The following is an 18,706-nucleotide window of genomic DNA, read 5'->3' as shown; positions in this document are numbered from 1 at the left end:
TCTCTCTCTCAGTCTCTCTCTCTCTCAGTCTCTCTCTTCCCTCTCTCTCTCTCTCTCTCTTTCCCTTTCGCTCTGTCGCTCCTCCTGTTCTCTGTCGTAGTTGATGAGGCAAATTCTTAGATTTAATCACCACCGCCACCACCACCATCGCAAGTCGCATCGTCATTATCACTATCATCGGCAGTGTTGCTAAGCAACAGCCACTTGCTTCCTTCGCTATTAGGTTCACTATCGTACCCAAGTTACTTTCCCCATTGTATTACGCAACTACCAATTCTATCCAAAACATCATCAACATCATCATCATCATCATAATTAACATCATTTTTATCATCATCGTCGTCATCACCATTAACACCACCATCATGATTATCATCAACGTTGTTATGGATATCATCATCATCATCATCACCATCAGCACCATTATCAGTAACAGCAGCAGCAGGACCCTTACCTGACGTCTGTACAGAGTCCATGTCTCACATGAGTAGAGGAGCGATGTCAGTACACATGCACGATACACAGCAACTTTTGTTTGCCTTGCGATGCTGGGACCAGACACGAGACTGAAGAGACCGGAAGGAATTAGTTGCTCTCTGCAACCTGAAACATATTTCCTCATCCAGGGAGCAAGAACGGCTGAGCGTGCTTCCCAGGTAGACAAACTTGTCTCCCCACCTTCAGAATTGTTACTTCAACCAAAATAGCTGGTTTTACATATGGATTTCCTGGTGCAGGCTGGAACATTACAACAGTCTTGTCCAGGCTAATGCTGAGTCCAAATGCCTTGCAAAGAAGCAGAAATGCAATTCATGAGTATTTGCATGTCATCCACTGTATGAGTGACTAAGTCACAGTCATCTGCATAAAGGAGGTCACGAATAAAAGACTGGAGAAGATTAAAGAGGCGGCCAGAAGATCGATATCTGACATATATTCCCAGAGAGCTAACCTTAGCAAAACGATGAGTAAAAGCAGCAGCAAAGTTCAAAGAAAAGAGAGTTGGGGCAAGGATGTCACCCTGCTTGACACCATTCTATACAGGAATGGGTCCCGCCATGCCACTACCAACATTCACCCAAGCCTCCGTCTCATCATGAAATGTTTTAATTATAGATACAAAGTGATCAGGACATCCAAGTTTGCCAAGTATTTTCCATAGAAAGGCCCTATTTACAGTATCAAAGGCCTTTGTTAAATCAATGAATACCTGAACAAGATCCATATTCTGCTCATACACACATACATACATACATACATGTATATGTAAACTTATAAATTTGTGAGTGTGTATATGCTAGTTCTTCAACCTTTTACATGTCTTACTGTTGTCTAATTGTTTGACATTTCCTTTTCTCCTTACCCTTTTGTGTGTGCGGGGGCTGCAGAATATACCAGGGAATATTTTCACTCAAGCTTTACAATAAACCAGAAATAGCAAACTATACCCCGGACCCTCAAAAGCAGAAGAAATTGGTTTTCTGAGTCTCAATTCAGAAGATGGATGCAGTTGATAAGGCATGGAAATCACGCCAAAACTTTTATATTGATGATAAAAACAACTCAGACTATATTCACGTTTTTATACTGGTTTTTAAATAGATTGGACTCGGTTACATTTTAGAATAAAACTTACTACGAGAGATTTTTGGGTCTGTCCTGGTCAAGCAAAACTTCACAATTTTCAATGGATTTCCTCAATGACAATTATCTAAATTTTCTCAACATGCAATTTGTTGTTCAGTGTCGCTCTTTCTTTCTCTGTTACATCTCGTTTTCCTTCTATCTCTCATGTCATACCGACCATGATTTTTCATTCCTTATCACATATACTCTGTCTCTCTTTCTCTCTCTCTCTTCCTCTTTCTCACTCTTTCTTTCTTTCTCTCTCTCTCTCTTCCTCTTTTCTCTCTCTCTTCCTCTTTCTCTCTCCCTCTCTCTCCGTCTCTCTCTCTCTCTCTCTCTCTCTCTCTCTCTCTCTCTCTCTCGCATACACACACAATCCACCCCAAAATCTCTGTTATCCACCACCTCTTTAATAATCCTCCTCTCTCATTTACTCCTCCTTCTATTTCTCTCCTATACTATTTCCCTTACGCACACACATACACACATACACTCACTCACTGTCTCTCCCCCCTCTCTCCCCCCTCTCTCCCCCCCTCCCCCCTCCCCCTCTCTCCCCCTCCCTCTCCCCCCCTCTCTCTCTCTCTTTCTCTCTCTCTCTCGTTATTATAGCATGATTGTGATTGTCGTTTTAACAGCGTTATCTCTGTTTTTCAAAAAATGCACATAAGTATTTTAACCATTCCTGCATATATCTGAAGACCCGAAGGCCTCGTCAGTCAGCCTAGCTGCACGTTAATGAAACGACATATTGACAGAGTAGCAAAGAAAATATACTGCAACAAGATAATTGCAAAAACGATATTTCCCATGATGCACTGCTAATTAAAACGTCTCAAAATTTTCAAGAAGCCTTAGGTCTTATTGTGATTCACAACATTGATTAAACAAATTGTAGACTAATCTCATTAATATGCAAGTGTATATTATGTATATATGTGTATATGTATGTGTGTGCAGTTACGTGTCTGTATAAAGAGTTGCTTCAATGTGCGAACGTATTGGGAAACAAATTTGCCTATTTGTGTACTTACAGGCATACATATATACATATAGATAGCTATTATGTACATTTGTATAAAAGGCGATGCATATACGCACATACACACACAGACGCACGCACATCTACACATGCAGTGTACACATGCACATGCAGTGTACACATGCGCATACACTTATATAAATGATTGCGTCAAACATATTTTTAATAAATCTGTTTGTCACCGTATTTTTATACGTGTGTGTGTGTGTGTATGTATGTATCTGTGTATGTGTGTGTGTACATAATATTTAAAACATTCATATATATACATATGTGTACTTGTATACGTGTGTGCATGTATATGTATGTATGCATATATACATGTATAAAGTATTCATATATATATACATATATATATATATATATATACATACGCGTGTGTGTGTGTACTTTCATAGAAACACATATACAATAAGAACTATGGCAGTTGTTAGTTAACCTTCGTTTATTTATTTATTTATTGTTGATAAAATAAGTATCAGTTGATCTCTGGGATCGATGTAATCGACCTATTCACGAAAGAAACGCAAAATATTTTCTTCTACTAATTCTACGATTTGACTGCTTTGTTGCTGATATTCAATTTCATTGTCCCAAGGAGAGTAATATGTAAAGTTTATCTCGGTAGAATTTGAACTCGGAATGTCAAGACTAGAAATATATATATATATATGGCAAATCATCTTATTTAAAGTTTTATCGGTTCTGCTACTTCGCAACCGGTTGTAGACCAATATTGATTTCATATATGAAAGTAATATCCTTAATATGGGATCAGCATATTTATCAATCAATATTGATACTGTATTTGAAAACAATGTCATTAAAGATATAATCAATATTGCTATGAGAGAAACTGACTCCATACTTTAAAACAATATCATTAATATGAGATCGATATGATTAGAAATCAATATTGGTCCCATATTTTTAACTTATATAATTACGTATGGGATCAATATTGCCCAATGCTGTTGGAATATTTCTTCCGGTTCTTAACAATCTGAATTCTTGAATAGTGAAAATAATGCGTTGCCCGGTTTAAAACTACTATCAGACTCTATGGTGCCCTTAGTGGAGTCCATCTATTGCAGTCATTCGGGGTACATTTCTGGATTGAGGTCACCATTTTGTCTTCCTCTCACCCAACTCAGACGGCTGAAAACAGCCATGGACTTTGACTTTTGCGTCTAGGTTAGACTTTAAAGCAAAATATTGAAAAGATGTGAACTTGAGCTAATCGATAATAAAAGTGAATCTTCGTTTTTCCTGGCCAGCAGTTTAATCTGAAACTCAGTAACTTTAGTATGTTGCATTTACTGCTGCTGACATATTGGCAACCATTTAACTGAAACTTTTGTATTGAAAGGCGTCAAGTTTCAATACCAAAAATACCTTTATATACTCACAGTACCCGATCTCTTCACATTTTCCGTTATCTCCGACTGTGTTGTTTAGTTACTGGTCGATTACATTTTCTATTTTTGTTATAACAAAATCAATCATTTGTCAATAGGAAATACTGGACTGAACATGGCTGAAATAATTTTGCTTAAGACAAACACCGAAGAAAAACTTACACAAGAATAAGTTTGTTCTGACCTGCGACAGGGTTATTTATTTTTAGATTCAGTCCTGCCGTGTACATATGTAAGGCTGTGATGATGCTTTGAAAGATGTCCTTATGCTGGAGAAAGTGAAGCCATGTCCCTAAATATTTCATTAAAAGCTTTCATTTCCCGAAACTTGAAGAAATTTATTTTGCAGTTAATTTTGAAATCATACATTTTGCTTGGTTTTTTCCTTCATTTACCCCTGTAGATACTAACACATACAAACATGGGATTTAAGTGGTTGCGAACCTGAAGGCACCGGACTTAATTAATTTCCAGAAATCATGTGAATAAATCCGGTAATAAATCCTAAGCAACTTGCAAGAACTATATTTAGTTTCATATTTCTCTGGCACTACGGAAATATCCAAGTTGGAACAGCTTCTTCGGAAATATAAACTTGCCGTTCTTGGCTTTCATACTTAAACAGTAAACAAATTTAACTCAGTTTTTTTTTTCTTTCTCTCTTTAGAATTGTCATAAAATCTAATAACGATTCTTTGCTTTAAGATTCTCATTGGAACTGTATCAACGTCAGTTTATTTGGTATTTTAGACTTGTTTAGTATTTTTAAATTATTTGTTTACTTTTGCGGTGTAATTTACTCTAAAAGAATACTTGTTGGCTAAATATATTCATTTCCATTAGCTTTTAAGAACTTGTTGCCATTGCTGATGTTGTGGTTGTTGCTGTTGTTGTTCTTGGATTAACTGTAAAACCAAAAAGAAATAAACAAAATTAAAACGAAAGACGAAACATTAATGATAAAGCGAACAATTGCCGTTGTGAAGCAAGTATTTCGACTCTATTTTAAGTGTTCGACAACACACCAAACCAGCTTGCTGTAGTTTCTTTTATCAAATGCCGAAAACCAGAAATTGTCTTTAACCAAAAAAAAAAAAGAAAAATATCTATTCTCAAAGATATATTTACCCTTCTCTTTGCAATGTAAAAATAATTTCATATGATTCCTTAGACTTCTTATGCATAGATTAGTCTATAATTTAACCATTCTACACAAAACTAGATAAGTGGGCAGGTAAATTTTGGGAAAAAGAGAGGGAGAAATACATAAGGATAAGCAAACACGTTGAAGGATACATACATATATACATACATATATATATTCACACACACACACACACATAGATGCACACACACACACATATAGATATTCATACATACATACATACATACACACATATGGTACTGTGGTGGGTGTCCGTCGTTCAACGATGAGTTTTTTGGTTGATTGCACGATCTGTTGATCAAATTAACATGTAAGTGACTGAGTATTCCGCCAACACTTGTTACCTATAATGTTATCCTACAGAATCATCATGGCACAGTGTGTCACACGGCTGTAACTTCTCAATCACAGACTGAATCCACACAATGGACTTCTGTGCAATTCACCTCAACACCATTTCATTCATAAAATATGGACCGACTCGAGCAAGGATCGATGGCCGTTACCCAATATTGAATCTATGTAAGGTATCGAGCTGGCAGAAACGTTAGCACGCCGGGCGAAATGCTTAGCGGTATTTCATCTGCCGCTACGTTCTGAGTTCAAATTAGGCCGAGGTCGACTTTGCATTTTAACCTTTTGGGGTCGATAAATTAAGTACCAGTCGTGTACTGCGATTGACCTGATTGACTGGCTCCTCCCCAAAAAATTTCGGGCCTTGTGTCTAGAGTAGAAAAGAATATTGAATCCGGGTGCTTGTGGTTGCGAACTGAACTTGTTAGACTTTTGGTCAATCTGTACAGCACATCCATATATACATAAATATAGAACTAATCAAGCACCGATTCCCTCTCCATTTCTTTGTCTCTCTCTCTCTCTCCTTCTCTCTTTCTTTTTTCTCTTAGCCTTCCTCTCCCTCTCTCAATTTCTTTCTCTCTACACTGGCTGAATAAAGAAGTTAAGAGTAATACGTTTCTACCAACCCTTTAAAGCAGCTATTATGAACACAAGAACAAAGAATGTGCCAAAGCCACTATCACGAAGTTGTAAATAGATACATTGACGATGTACCAGACACCAGTCTCATTAAAACTATCAGCTCTGTGTAATTGACAGCTGTATAAATCTTCCGCGTATAAATCTTCCAAGTTCAGTGAGGGATCGTCCCTAGAACCACAAACTATGTTGTAAGCCTCGTAGTAATAGTTTGTTCATTTTTTACGACCTTTATGCAATTATTTTTTGCTCCTTCTTTGTTGATAACGCGGCACCCCATAAATCTTGTGGAACTTTAAAACTACATTATAGAACATGAAAAATGAATCATTCACTAAACCATTCTATCTTGAAAATATCCTTTTTTATTTTCCCCTCCATAAATCGTAGAAGGTAAAAATTTTAAGTCTACATTGATTGATGGCATTCCACCATATAATGGCTCATAATTCGGTGATGTGTTTTCTTGAATTCAATTTACTTACAGAAATAACAGTTTTGCTTCTCAACCTGTAATGCGATGAAGGAAATGTTTAACAGAAGACTTACAGAGCTTTTAACACTGAATAAATCTCCTCTCTATCTTCCCCTTCTCTCTCTCTCTCTCTCTCTCTCTCTCTCTCTCTCTCTCTCTCTCTCTCTCTCTCTCTCTCTCTCTCTCACCGACACATACTCTTTCCAATCTAACTTATATTCCCTCTGGAGCTAATTATAATGACAGTTTTTCTGAACTTTTATAACAACAAATTAATCCGAAAATTAATTTCATTCAGTTTGCACTTAGTAATAAATCTGCGTCTCAATTTATTCGTTTGTTTGTTTGTTTGTTTTTTTGCCTAACAAGACGCACTCATCATATCATAAACCATGATTATACTTGAAGACCTCCAAAGTACAGTCGATACTTTTGACTATTTCTCTCATAAAACATCAACTTGCTGCCGTCATAAAGCTTCCTTCTTACGTATTTTATGAATATTAATTATTACCTTACAAGTAATTGATTTCAAATTTTAGCACAAGGCCAGCAAGTTCGGGGGAGGGGTATTGTGGAAACTGGCCGATTATTACCACACAGAGGCAATTGAAAAGAACACTCGGAAACAATTCAATGACAAAGCAGTTTTATAAAACACACAGAAAATTATATAACGGCTGCGGCTCTTCTTCTCGTTCAATGTTTTCTCTCTTCGCTGCTCTTCTTCTTCGTCTTCGTTTTAGATGTTTTTAATCTTCAATTTGTTGTTCTTGCCCCGACATCTGAACCTCGACTGCACCTTTCCGATTCACATATATTTCCGCCAATCGACTGCTCTCATTTTCGAAGAACGCAGTGGGATTAGGACATGCAATACGAAAACTACTTCACCACTTCATAAAATATTCAAAGTAACACTATCGTTGAAACAGCTCCCTTATCAATGTACGGTGTCAGATGTATTCTTCATTGCAGTGGAACTGTAAAAGTCTGTAAACTTTTGCAGAAGTTTATCATTTAAATATATACGAATGTCTATATATGCAACTATATGCATGAGAATACATATATAAAGCAAAACATACACATCTGCTCATCTACATGCATACATACATATATATACACAAATACCTTGTTGTTGATGTTTAAATTCCAATGAAGGAGCCTTGAATCTAAGTTAGAAACCGGTTTTTTCTCTATTGGCAAGAAATCTTGAAATAAAACTGAAGAATGGCATATATATATATATATATATATATATGAGGGGCTTCTTTCGATTTCCATCAACAAAATAATCCACTCACAAGGCTTTGATAGATTCGAGGCTATAGCAGAATAAACTTGCCAAAAGTGCTCTTTAGCAGAACTGAACCTGGAACCAAGTGGTTTGGAAGCAAACGTCTTACCACAAAGCCATGGCTGGGAGTGGGAGAGAGCTTTGCATAACATTCTACAAGCTTTTAACCCGAATTTTATTTGATTATATACATAGTCGGATGTACTCTTCATAGTACTTATATATTTCAACCACAAATTTAAAAGGTTTCAATACTTATTGACAGAACGTTTTGTATTTCAAAAGTCTAATTCACTTTACGTGTTTTAGTTGTGGATTTCTTTTGTCTTCTCATAAACATTGCTTTTAGACAAGATAAATATCGCTCCTTAAATGGGAAAAGGGAATAATTAATTAATCATAATTCATTTAGAAGTCAGCTTTCTTTTGTTTCGTTAATTGTAAAGTATGAGCGTGCGTACGCATCTGTGTGCGTACGCATCTGTGTGCGTGTTTGTATGTGTGTGTGTGCGTGTTTTTTTTTATCTCTCGTTACTACTTGAGAAATATATAAAATGAAAACAATAAAGAAAAACATATACCATATAAAAAAATATTTAAAGAAATGGCAATAAAATAAATAAGTGAACATTTAGAATTGCTTTTGTTTTTGTGGGGTTTTGATATTTTTTAGAATTAATTATATTTTTAAATTTAAATATTTGTTTTTGTAATTTAAAAAAAAAACAACACGGAAAACAAGTGCGTTTCAAAATAATGTCTTTTCTGGAGAATGTTTCACAGTTTGATAAATCCTGCTAAATGTGCACTCCCCTCTTTTCTTTTATACACTGCTGCATTCGGATAGGGCGATGAAGGTTGCTGGTTGTTGGAAGGGTTTGGGGCGGGGTTAAGGTCAAAAAGAGGGAATCTGATATAAAGGTGGTTGATGAAATTGGTTTGGTACCCCATCGGTTGTGACTGTACTGACGAAGGAGAAAGATGATAGGAAAAAAATGCCAAAGCAGATAACAATAATAATAATAATAATAATAATAATAATAATAATAATAATAATAACGATAACAACAATGACAACTATGGTGATGATCATTAGATATTTTTCTTTGGGTGAATATTTCTACAGACCCCCACCGCATCCTATTTATTAATCTTTTTGTTGCGTTCGTCAATCGCCGTTGTCTCATTTATATTTCTAACACAACAATCTTGAATAGCAATTTTCCAAAACACCCTCCAACCAAACATGGAATCACAAGTCTATACAAAGAAATCTATTTGTCTATTCTTTACCAGACGGTTCTTCTTATTCTTATTCTTATTTTTTCTTCTTCTACTTCTCCTTTTACACCTTTCTTCTTCGTCTTCTTCTTTGAATTTTTCGTCTCCTCCTCCTCCTCCTCCTTCTTCTCTTTCTCCTTCTTCTTCATCTCTTTCACAATCCCTTGCTTTAAATCTATCTTTTTCTTTAATTTATATTTATTAATTTTTCACAAAGTGTGTCAGAATAATCAATAACTTGTGCTGTTGTGGTGTTTATTCCTATTGTTTTGATGTGTATATTTTGTATTGTTTTCGTTTTGGGCATTAGTTTTTCTTTCGATATTTATTTGTGCTGTTTCCTTCCATTTTTTTAATAGAAACAGAAGAGTTGCTGATATTACTTAGAGTTCTTTCTTTGCGTTTCAGTGTTTTCATATACTTCTCTATGTTTATATACATGTGTGTGTGTGAGTGTCTGTGTGTGTGAGTGTCTGTGTGCGGCGTGGATACATGGTCTGAATTTAAACATGTTGTCTATCATAGCAATATAAGCACTTATACACCGTATACGCATATCTAAAGGTGTACATGTATGTATATATATATATATATATATATATATATATATATATATATATATATATATAAGTGTAAATATATTCATATACATACATATATATATACGTATATTTATCTATATATACATATATATATATATAAATATACATGTGTATGTATGTATGTATATATATATATATATAGAGAGAGAGAGAGAGAGAGAGAGAGAGAGAGAGACAGAGAGAGAGACAGACAGACAGACAGACAGACAGACAGACAGACAGACAGACAGACAGACAGAAACTTATATATGTATATATATATATATATATATATATATATATATGCTTGTATATGTATATATGTATGTATGTGTGTATATATATGTATATATGGTAAAGATATATGAGGAAAGAGAGATGTAGACAGATATGCGTGCGCATGTGTGTATTTGTCTGTGTATTGTGTAGCATTTTATGTGTCGTCTTATGGTAGTAATTGTATATGATCTGTAATGTGTGCAGATGATTTCATTCATGCTTGAAAATATATGCCCTAGGATATATACATATATGTATATATAATTTTGCGCATGCGAATTGATTTATTTTAATTTTGTCGATCACATGTTGTAGTAGGGTGAATTGGGCACCGTCTCTGAGAAAAACAACACCATGACGTAATTCATTCCGCCAGAAATTTAGAAATGACATGCCGTTCTGCCTGGCATTCGCACCGGAAGCTCCAGTACGGACATATCAGAGTGTTTGTCAATCTGAGGAGAGTGCAGAGGATTCTATTCCTGTTCGACCCCGCTTTTCTGTCCACGGTAATTTTTTTTCAATTTGACTGCAGTTATTTCCTCTAACTCCGTTCTCAGGGTGGAGCGATAGTTTAACTGAACTTAAAGAACGCATTTAGTTAGCAGTACAGGAGATAACTCCTGAATTGTTTCAAAATGGATTGGTTTGAAACTTCCAGGGATACAGACGGAGCACATGTTGAAAATTTTCAATAAAGTTTTGACGTCAGATTTATAAATCTATTTGTTTTATCATAATTAAATAATAAACATAAAATTTTGTCACTCTATTTTTATTTTTATTTGCCCGACTTCATTGAAATAGATAGTTAATTCTGGGACACCCTGCGCGTGTGTGTGTGTGTGTGTGTGTGTGTGTGTGTGTGTGTGTGTGTGTGTGTGTGTGTGTGTGTGTAGTTGTATCTGTGTGTGTTTGATTTATGAAAAGATTACTTTCTTAAGCAAAAAATTATATAATTTTACTGAGATTTTCATTATTTATATTTTTTTCTTCGCGTATATTTTATTTTTATTCTTCAAATCACATAATATCTTCCTTTGATCAGTTTAATTAGAATCTTTATTAAAGAAGGAAGGAAATGCTTGCTTTTCCATTCTATTTATATATATATATACATATTCTTCATTTATATTCTTGATGTCTTCGTCTCTTTTACTTCCAAATTTCTTATAATTTTTCTTTTATGGAAGATTACTTTATTTCTGAAGATTTTTGCGCATTGTTTTCGCATAGTAACTTCAGCTTCCCTGTTACGTAGTTGACACATCTTCAGCAACAGACTTTTGGATGACCAGCTAATTAAGAAGTCGCTGCTAATTTACTATAATTAGAAGATTACAAACGGCGTAAGATTCGTTCATACAAATGACCAGTTATTCGTTAAATTTGAGTTGAAATTATTGAAGAATTTGCTTTGAATAACTAATTGAAGAAAAAAAAATGTCTTTCTTCGTTTCCTCTTTTATTGTGTTTTATTTGCTTATTTTATATGACTTCGTTTCATTTTATTTTATTTTATTTTATTTTATTTTTTCACAACTAACTACTTGATAACAATTTTAGAACAAATCAATAAATACGAAAGAACAAACGGAAAACAAAACTTTATTGCAGCCAAACGTATTTAGATACACTGTGTTGGTATTGATGGTGGTAAATGTGGTAGTGGTGGTGGTGTTGGGGGGATGTGGGGGATGTTGGGGGGGGGGGGGGGGGTATTGGTGGTGACAATGGTGGTGGCGGCGGCGGTGGTGGCGGCGGTGGCGACAGCGGCGGCGGCGGCGGCGGCGGCAGTGGTGGTGGTGGTGGTGGTGGTGGTGGAACTGGTGGTGTAGTAGTTGTTGTCTTTGTGATATAATACGGTCTTTAAGATTTCAGTTGCCAATTTTGAAAGCTGTCTGCTGCGTGGTAATTTACAAGTTTTGGATGAGCGACAAAGCAAAGACTGATTTACTTAAAGACGATTGAGTTACTTCAACACAAACGAATCTATTGAAAGAGATATCTTATATTCCACGAGGTTTATTGATATCAAATTTTGCAGGTTGTGGTGGAGCAGCAATGTGACTTGTAAATTACACAATATATGTAATTATAGCGCCATTGAAACTCATAATTTGAATGCCTCCAACAAGTCATGGGAAACTGACGCAATAAATTTTCTTGTTAATATTTTTTAAATTATCAAAATCGATGGAGCATCGGACATAATGTCTTTGTGTAATTAGTTGCGCCTTTTTTATGTTCTAAACTTGCTATTCGTTTTTTCTGGGATTGATAAAAGGATATGTGAACCAAATAGTTGGGTCGATATACTAAGCTATATCCTTGACCAAAACCAGAAGCCTTGTACTTGGGTTCGAAATCAGTATCCTTCTACTCTGCTTCGTCACGTTCCTTCATGTTTTTATTTTTGCGACTTTTGGTTAAATTCATTTCTTCAACAAGTTTTCGGATGCACAGAAACTAGAAAAACAATTCTCGGCACACTCACCCAAAAGTGATACTGCTACTACAGATAATGATGAGGTTGATGATGGAGAGGAGGAGGAATATGATAATGAGGTTGAGGATGAGATAGCGGATGAGGAGAAAGTGGAAGGACGGTGGTGATGACGTCTTTTCGAACGACGACGATGACGATGCTGTGGACAATAATTCACGGTGACGATGACGATGATTTATTATAAGGTAATGATATATAGAAAGAAGAAATATTTAAAAAAAAAGACATGTCAATCAAAGCCACATTGTTAGCAGTTATCTCTGTGATACATGCAGTCTGAGAAAAATGATAAACAGACTTTGATGTAAATCACCGCTTGACCTAGTTTCAGAAAGAAACTTGCTTTTATTGACGACTAATACAATTTTGTAGGTCAACAATTGAAGAAATTGAACATATTGACTCACTATATAGGCATACGAACGAGCGCGTATATATATATATGTGTGTGTGTGTGTGTGTGTGTGTGTGTGTGTGTGTGTATGTGTATAAATTCAATAATAGGACGAATTCTTTTATATATATATATATATATATATATATATATATATATATATATATATATATATATATATATATATTATATATATATATGCAAATATTCATATATATATATATACGAATACGTACATATATACATACAGACACACTTACATGCACATACATACATGTATATGTATATGTGTGCGTGCGTGCGTGTATGTATGTGTGTATGCACGTAACTGTATCTCTATCTTTCTGCGCAGTTATATGCATGTATTTGTAAACATTTTTACTGGATATCTATAAACATATATTCATACACATACACACGCGCGCACACGCTTACACTCATATGAATGTACGTGTGTGTGTTGTGTGTGTGTGTTTGTGTGCGCTTGTACACATATACATGTATGTGCCAGACATGCGCTTGTTGATGTGTGTGGTTTCGTTGATATAGTTATGCCTCAATACATATACGCACAAACACACACAAACATACACACAGACATACAGGAATCGCTCGACTATCGTGTGTTTTACGTTCTAAACACACACACACACCGGCGATAAGAGAAAATCCGCGAATGTGTTATACAGTGCAGTACTGTACTGTAATTTTATTTATTAATTTATCAATTCTTAGGCGTGAAAATGCTTACTTTGCCATAAAGAAATAATTGAAATCTAAACAAATATAACTACCTATCGTCCACAGAAACCCGCGATATACTGTGGAGTCGGCGATATAAATTTACATACATTAGCCAGAAAAATCCGCGATGTACTGAGTGCGAGATAAGTTAACCGCGATATAGCAAGTGATTACTGCATATGTGTGTATATGTGTATGTATGTGTGTGTTTAATTATGAAATGATAGTGCATATATTTACATATATGTGCACACGCACACAAACACACACACACACACACACACACACACACACATATTGAACCATTAATTTATTTGAACCATTAATACCAATACAATACCAATACAGAAATTATAAATGGCATAGTATATATTTCTGCTCCGTTGTAAATATGTTTTAATTCTGCAAAATTATATTATCTTAATACATCATGTTATGTGTTATTAGATGTTAACTTAGATTTTATAAAATAATACGTAACAATAAATACACCAAAGACCTAATTGTCTGTTATAATATACTTGATATCTTGCAGTGCTGCTGAATACACGGAGGGTTTGATGCCAGCTAACGCCATGGTTAAACATACAGGAGAAGTGTTTTGGCCCATACCAACCAAGCTTCAAAGTTCCTGCAAAGTGGACGTCACTTATTTCCCGTTTGACGAGCAGATGTGTAAACTGAAATTCGGTTCATGGACATATGATGGGTTTCAAGTGGATGTAACAAACCAGACCAGTGAAGTGGACCTTTCTAATTATGTGGTCAACGGCGAGTGGGAGCTCCTGTCCATCAAAATCATCCGCAACGTAGTCACGTACAGCTGCTGCCCGGAACCCTTTCCCGATGTGACCTTCTTTGTCCACATTCGACGTCGGATCTTATACTACATGTACAACGTAGTGTTTCCTTGTATCATGATGTCTGCATTAACGCTGTTAGTCTTCTGTCTACCTCCAGATTCTGGTGAGAAGATCGCCCTAGGAATCACAGTTCTGCTCGCTTTCTCTGTCTTCATGCTTGCAGTTGCAGAGAATCTTCCAGAAACCTCAGAATTTGTCCCACTTATAAGTAAGTAAAAATTATTGATATATATATATATATGCATTTATACATACTCACGCATACACATACATCCATACATCATCATCATCATCATCATCCTTTAACGTCCGTTTTCCATGCTGGCATGGGTTCGACGGTTCGACTGGGGTCTGGGAAGCCAGGAGGCTGCACCAGGCCCCAGTCTGATCTGGCAGTGTTTCTACAGCTGGATGCCAACCACTCCGAGAGTGCAGTGTGTGCTTTTTATGTGCCACCGGCACACGGGCCAGAAGGGCCTGGCAACGATCACGATCGGTTGGTGATTTTTACGTGCTACCGGCACGGGGATCACGACTACAATTTCCATTTGATTTTGACTCTGATGTACTTGACTCAATAGGTCTCCTCAAGCACGGCATGTCACTCTACGATCCAAGGTATTTTTGAGTGGGCTGGTTAAGCGACACTGGTGTAGGTTACAGCTGTGAACTCACTGTAGTTGTCGGGTCTTCTCAGTCACAGGATATCTCCAGAGGTCTCGGTCTTTTACATTACCTCTGTGAGGCCCGGATCACTAATTCCGGCGTCAAAATACGGTATGACCTATTCTCCTGGTTAAATTGATAGCCTTTTACATGAAATTTCTTATAACTAAATCCACTGTCATAGCTAAATTCATTGATGACAAATGAAATGTCATATTCTCCTCTTCTCTCGAGACAATATTAAAATGTCCTAGTATTAAATAATCTTTTAAACTGTAAGTTGCTCTTGCAATACTTTTTTTAATTATATTTATTTCCGTTAAGAAAACCGGAAATTATATTAAAAAATCTTTAAAGAATGTAACACATTTGAAAATAACTATTTTTAAATCTCACAAGGAGAGATATTCAACCACAGTACTTTGTAGTAAATATTGTTTGCCAACATAACATGGCAGTCCTGGTTTAGAACGAATGTTGCTGTAATTTAAACCCAGGAGATATCGTCTCCAGCTGGCTATACGAGACGATGTATATTTTTGAACAACTTGTAACAAGTTTGTACTAAAATGTCTCCGAAACTTTATTTTTATGAAGAAAACCCTGTAAAATGATGTTAAAATGTATCTAAAGTTATTTACCAAGTTGAAATTCGATGAAGTAACCTGTCTGTGAAATATTTAGTCTCCTAAACAATGATTCGTTGTTTTTCTCTTTCTTTCTAGGTATATACCTGACAATTGTAATGTCCTTGACCTCAGTGTCTGTCATTATGACAGTTCTAGTGTTAAACCTTCACCATCGTGGGCCAAGTAAACATGGTGTTCCCATCTGGATACGAAAGGTTTTCCTCGAAAAGCTCTCACACTTTTTCTGTGTCAGCAGTGAACCGTCCTACAGCCACTGCTATTCCGATGATGGTCATTTCATTCGGAATGTCTCCCTGAAACTCACCCTTGAAAATATTGCTCAAGAACTTCAGAGTGAAATCCAGTTAGACAGCAAGATCACCGACACAGTTACAGTAGTGGAGTGTCACGGCACGCGGATTGCCGAAAGATCGGAATGCTTGCACAATGTACACCAGAACGAAAACAATTTAAAACACTCAGAGCGGACCTCCTGGTCTCACGCGCGCACCAACGAAGAAATATTGAAAGCCCTGCGAAGAATCATCGACAAACACGAAAGAGAAGATAGAGATTACGAAATGATGCAGGAATGGAGACGAGTAGCCCAAGTTGTAGACAGAATACTCTTCTGGATTTTTCTAATCGGGACTTCTGTCTCGACTTTAGCGGTCCTTGTAATATCACCATTAACGCGGTTCAAACTAACACATTTCTGAGATAGAGAGAGTTGGAGGAGGAAGCAACAGGAAGCAGTTGGTCTAAGCGATAAACATAAAATACCAATAGAGAGAGAGTTAGGGACGAAGCAACAGGAAGCTGTAGGGGTAAGGAATAGACAAAAAACATCAATAGAGTTGCTGTCAGACATATTGATTTGAGAAGAAATAAGTGGTAGCAGGTAAAAATATCGAAAATATTTTTAGTTTTCGAAAGAACTTTAGTTGTATCTTCCTTTCTGTTTGTTTCTTCATTTGTTTATTTTTAATTCCCAGACCTACAAAATAAATTATTTTACGAAAAGAAACAAAACTTCAATATGTATCTATGAATATAAAATGTGTATCTAATCTCAATACATTTCAAGAGAATACAGAAAATATGGATAACAGATAATAGTTTAGACAGGAAAACACATTTCAAAAATTCTTGTAATTTTGTCAGAATTTTAAGATATAGATTGTGACAAAATAGATTAAGAATTCCAGGATGTATTGCAAATTTTGAAAACATTCTTCTAATAAGTAATAATACTCTTGTATATCCTTATTTAGTAAATGCAAGCTTGTAAACATATATGAAAATAGTTGCATAACTATGAGCGATATTTGAATAGGCGTTTCTAATAAGTTATCTTAAAACTATTGTGAAAGTAAAAGTTTTTAAAATGATAAAATACTATTATCATTAAATTATTAAAGTAAGGAGTATAATCGTAATATTTCAAAATCGAAAACAAAATACTAATATTTCTTGTTTCGCAACGATTGCAGGTTGACTAAAATAGTGCTAGTAGCCATCTTGAAATTAAAATATTTAAACGTTAGTTTGTTGTTATGCGATATATGGATGTTTTACACACATCTACATGCTAGATAATATATAAAGCGATTATAGAACTCTTTTTTTTTATTTAACCTGTAGTAAATGTGGAAAGAGTTAAAAGCAATCTAGCCGTTCATGATTCGATACCTAGTTCCACAGTTGTCTTGATACGAAAATAACTTCACTGAAATTATATGGTATATATATATATATATATATATATATATATATATATATATATATATATATATATATATATATATATATATATATATATATATATATATATATATATACTGAGGAGACGCTGTAGCAGTGTCTACGTGGATATGTTTTCTACATGAACGTGCGAGTAGATTTTTATATATGTAAGTTTTCAGAGGCTTTCACATGAATACAACACGATTTAATTATTTTTATGATAAACACGATAGGATACGCATTGTGCTGTAATTTTATAAATACAAAAATAGAGACGTATATAACTGTGAATTCTAAAATAACGTAATAGCATTCTCTATTTTTTGTTCATTTATTTCAATCATTTGCAAAAGAATAAAACGATTCTCCACTTGATAAGAAAATATGAAGACAAAAAAACTATCGAAGTTATGTTACCCCTGGGGACTGTTGGCTTGTTTTTACTGAAATATTTGTTTAACTTCACTTTTATAAAGATGCTACAAAGCGTTATATACTTTGCAAAATAGCTTTTCTAGCTTAAAAATTGGAATCCTAAACTGAAAATATTTGCTTTCTAACCCAGTACTTAGCATAATTCTATTAGCAGAATGATAATTATATGCTTTTAATTATCAATCTATTCCCTGAGTGAGAAATCATTGAAATAGTGTTAATGTAATCTCTTGTTCTATTTAATAAAGAAACCACATTTCTCTCAACGAAATTTCAATAGTTTGAAAATGTGGGCCAATTTCCTAATTTGTCGACAGAATGCTTCACAATAAAGATGGAGTAATGGTCAAACTTAGGACATTGTTCAAATAGCGGCATTACACGCACGCATACACACACATACACACACATAGACACTTTACTTGTTTATTTCTGTTTATGTGGTCACTTGTATCGATGTATTCTCCCGTAGACATTTGATGAACTATCTCCAATTAAAAGATATGATTAATCACCTGTACCCGGATCAGCTCAACAGCAAAAATTATTCTAACCAA

General features: G+C 35.2%; 1 protein-coding gene across 2 annotated transcripts in view; it reads left to right on the top strand.

Annotated features, from left to right (window-relative positions):
* Nucleotides 1-16,687, top strand: part of LOC106884488 (neuronal acetylcholine receptor subunit alpha-2) — a 292,828-nt gene extending 276,141 nt beyond the window's left edge. For both annotated transcript variants that reach the window (XM_089361243.1, XM_089361244.1), the window contains exons 5-6: nucleotides 14,346-14,881; nucleotides 16,065-16,687. In XM_089361243.1, coding sequence (XP_089217369.1) covers nucleotides 14,346-14,881; nucleotides 16,065-16,687 — 1,159 coding nt within the window. The remainder of the gene's footprint in view (nucleotides 1-14,345; nucleotides 14,882-16,064) is intronic.
* The last annotated feature ends 2,019 nt before the right edge of the window (nucleotides 16,688-18,706 follow it).

Source organism: Octopus bimaculoides, chromosome 12 (assembly GCF_046866305.1).
Source record: "Octopus bimaculoides isolate indiv1 chromosome 12, ASM4686630v1, whole genome shotgun sequence".
Lineage (NCBI taxonomy): Eukaryota > Metazoa > Mollusca > Cephalopoda > Octopoda > Octopodidae > Octopus > Octopus bimaculoides.
This window is presented reverse-complemented; position numbering and strand designations above follow the sequence as displayed.